General features: G+C 38.6%; 1 protein-coding gene across 1 annotated transcript in view; it reads right to left on the reverse strand.

Moving 5' to 3' along the window:
* The window catches only part of b4galnt4a (beta-1,4-N-acetyl-galactosaminyl transferase 4a), a gene marked incomplete at its 5' end in the record, with an annotated part of 105,494 nt that overhangs the window by 25,813 nt on the left and 77,591 nt on the right, over positions 1 to 2,090 (reverse strand). Inside the window, 1 exon segment of the mRNA XM_014005565.1 lies at positions 634 to 712. Coding sequence (XP_013861019.1) covers positions 634 to 712 — 79 coding nt within the window.

Raw genomic sequence — 2,090 nt, forward strand, 5'->3', positions numbered from 1 at the left:
CAGGAAAGCCAAAGCTGGCCTACCTCTTATGAGGATGACTGGAACTTGTACTCCACAATAGTTTCCCATAATGCATTGACAGAAATAGATATGTCTAGGACAAACAAACAGACAAAAAAACAGAATCTAGCCATTTCTTAGAAAAAAAAGAACATAAGGATGAAAAGATGTGAAGGAAAAATGACGGGAACCAAGAAAGATATTTGGAAATATTGCTGCCAGATGAAGAAATAGAAATGGATAGGCAACGACTGAAAATGACCTKCCTTTTTGCAGGTAAAATCAGATCAGAAACAAGTTTAACATTTCTGGCACAGAGCTGAGTCCAAATACACCTTCAGCTAAAAGAAGAAAAATTCAACCCGTGTCGGACAGGAGGAACTAAAACGCTTCACATTTTACACCTCTCCTTCCAACTGTCACATGCTCCGTCACCAGCCTGTCATGGATGAGCACAGAGTACAGGGTTCAAACTACACTCAACTTTTATTGCCTTGGGGACTGAGTTTCTCCAGACCAATGAAACCATTCTTGTACACAGACAGGTGGAAACAAAAAAAAAAAAAAGATAACAAACAAAACATAACAACTCAGGGGAATAGCAGAAAAAAAAGTTTAGAGTTTAAACCTTACCCCAACCTCCACGTGATCTGAACCCTTGTCATCCTGCTTGTGAAGKATCTCAAAGTAGTACCGCCTCGATGAGATCAGACTAAACAATAAACAACAACAAAAAAGAGGTGTTAGTTTTGTTTGATATATTCATTTAGATAATCCAACACAATCTTGTTTGTTTTAAAGTGAATTATACTTAGGTACATTAAAACCAGGATCATTTAGGACACTTTTTTTTTTTTTTTTTTTACATCTGATGGCTTTTCCAAGAACCACTACTATAAAAACAAAATCTCTTATTTCAGACCAGGCTCAAAACAGTGAGCAAGATATGGAACCTGAAAACCTAAATGAGCAGAATTTATTGGGAAATTAGATTTTTAAGGCAAATAGTTTGACTTTGCCCAGTTTGTGTGTTTGGATTACAATCATACCACAAGCAAGATGGGAAAAGAATCAAGAATTTACAGCAGTATTACAAGCCTCAAGTTCTGAATAAACTATAAATCAGCACTTATTTAAGTCATCGCATTTCTGTGAATCTCTGGTTAGTAAAGGGCTGATTTAAAGATTTTACCATATCTTTTATTCCACAAACACACAAGCTAAAAATGACTTCATCCTTACAAAAACACTTTGTGCATGTTAGGCCAGTTAGCCATGGAATAAAAGATACAGCACTGCTCCACACCACATTAACTCCCAAAACACACACACACACACACACACAAACACACAGTATTAATCAAAAGATTCCACTTCAACACGCAGATCTGTGAGCACATCCACCGCTCCAGCAAACAGTATTTGTGAGAACGTGCGTCCTTTATGGACAAAACGTCTCTGCTTAAAGATAAAATAATAGTCTAACTGAAGAGAAGGGACATTTTCTGTCAATAAGATCAAATCAGTTTCAGTTCCCTATTCTAAACAAAGTCTACAAAGAATCTGATGGGTTTTTTATGTTCTCATCTGTCACAAACTTGCTTTTCACCATTACATAAATGCACAAATAATAAAAAAGACTTTCAACAATGCAGCCACTTCATATCTGACCATATTTTGTTGTCTATGCGTGCATTTTCCACGCTTGATGAAGCCGGCTGCGCTGAAAGGGAAGGTCAAAGGCTGCAGAGGGACAGTCACGTGTTGCCCTGGGCATAAACGCCTCTGCATCATCCAGCTGACAAGCGTTYGGGAGCCAATAAATCATTGCAGGTGCAGGGGAGCAGTGACAGTGTGCTATAAAGGTCACTCTCTCATGAATASGGAATTTCTCTCTGTAGAACTGTTGAAATGGCACTCAGCAAACCAAAGTGCCACTTTTAACTCCTGGTTTGCCCTTCGTCAAAATGATCCAAATATCACAGCATTTTCTAAAATTTCAACTTTGTGCTGAGCCATGCTCGAAGGAAAGACACACACACACACAGACACATGCGCGCACACACACACACACACACACACACACACAC

This window comes from Austrofundulus limnaeus, unplaced genomic scaffold, assembly GCF_001266775.1.
Source record: "Austrofundulus limnaeus strain Quisiro unplaced genomic scaffold, Austrofundulus_limnaeus-1.0 Scaffold31, whole genome shotgun sequence".
NCBI classification, from domain to species: Eukaryota; Metazoa; Chordata; class Actinopteri; order Cyprinodontiformes; family Rivulidae; genus Austrofundulus; species Austrofundulus limnaeus.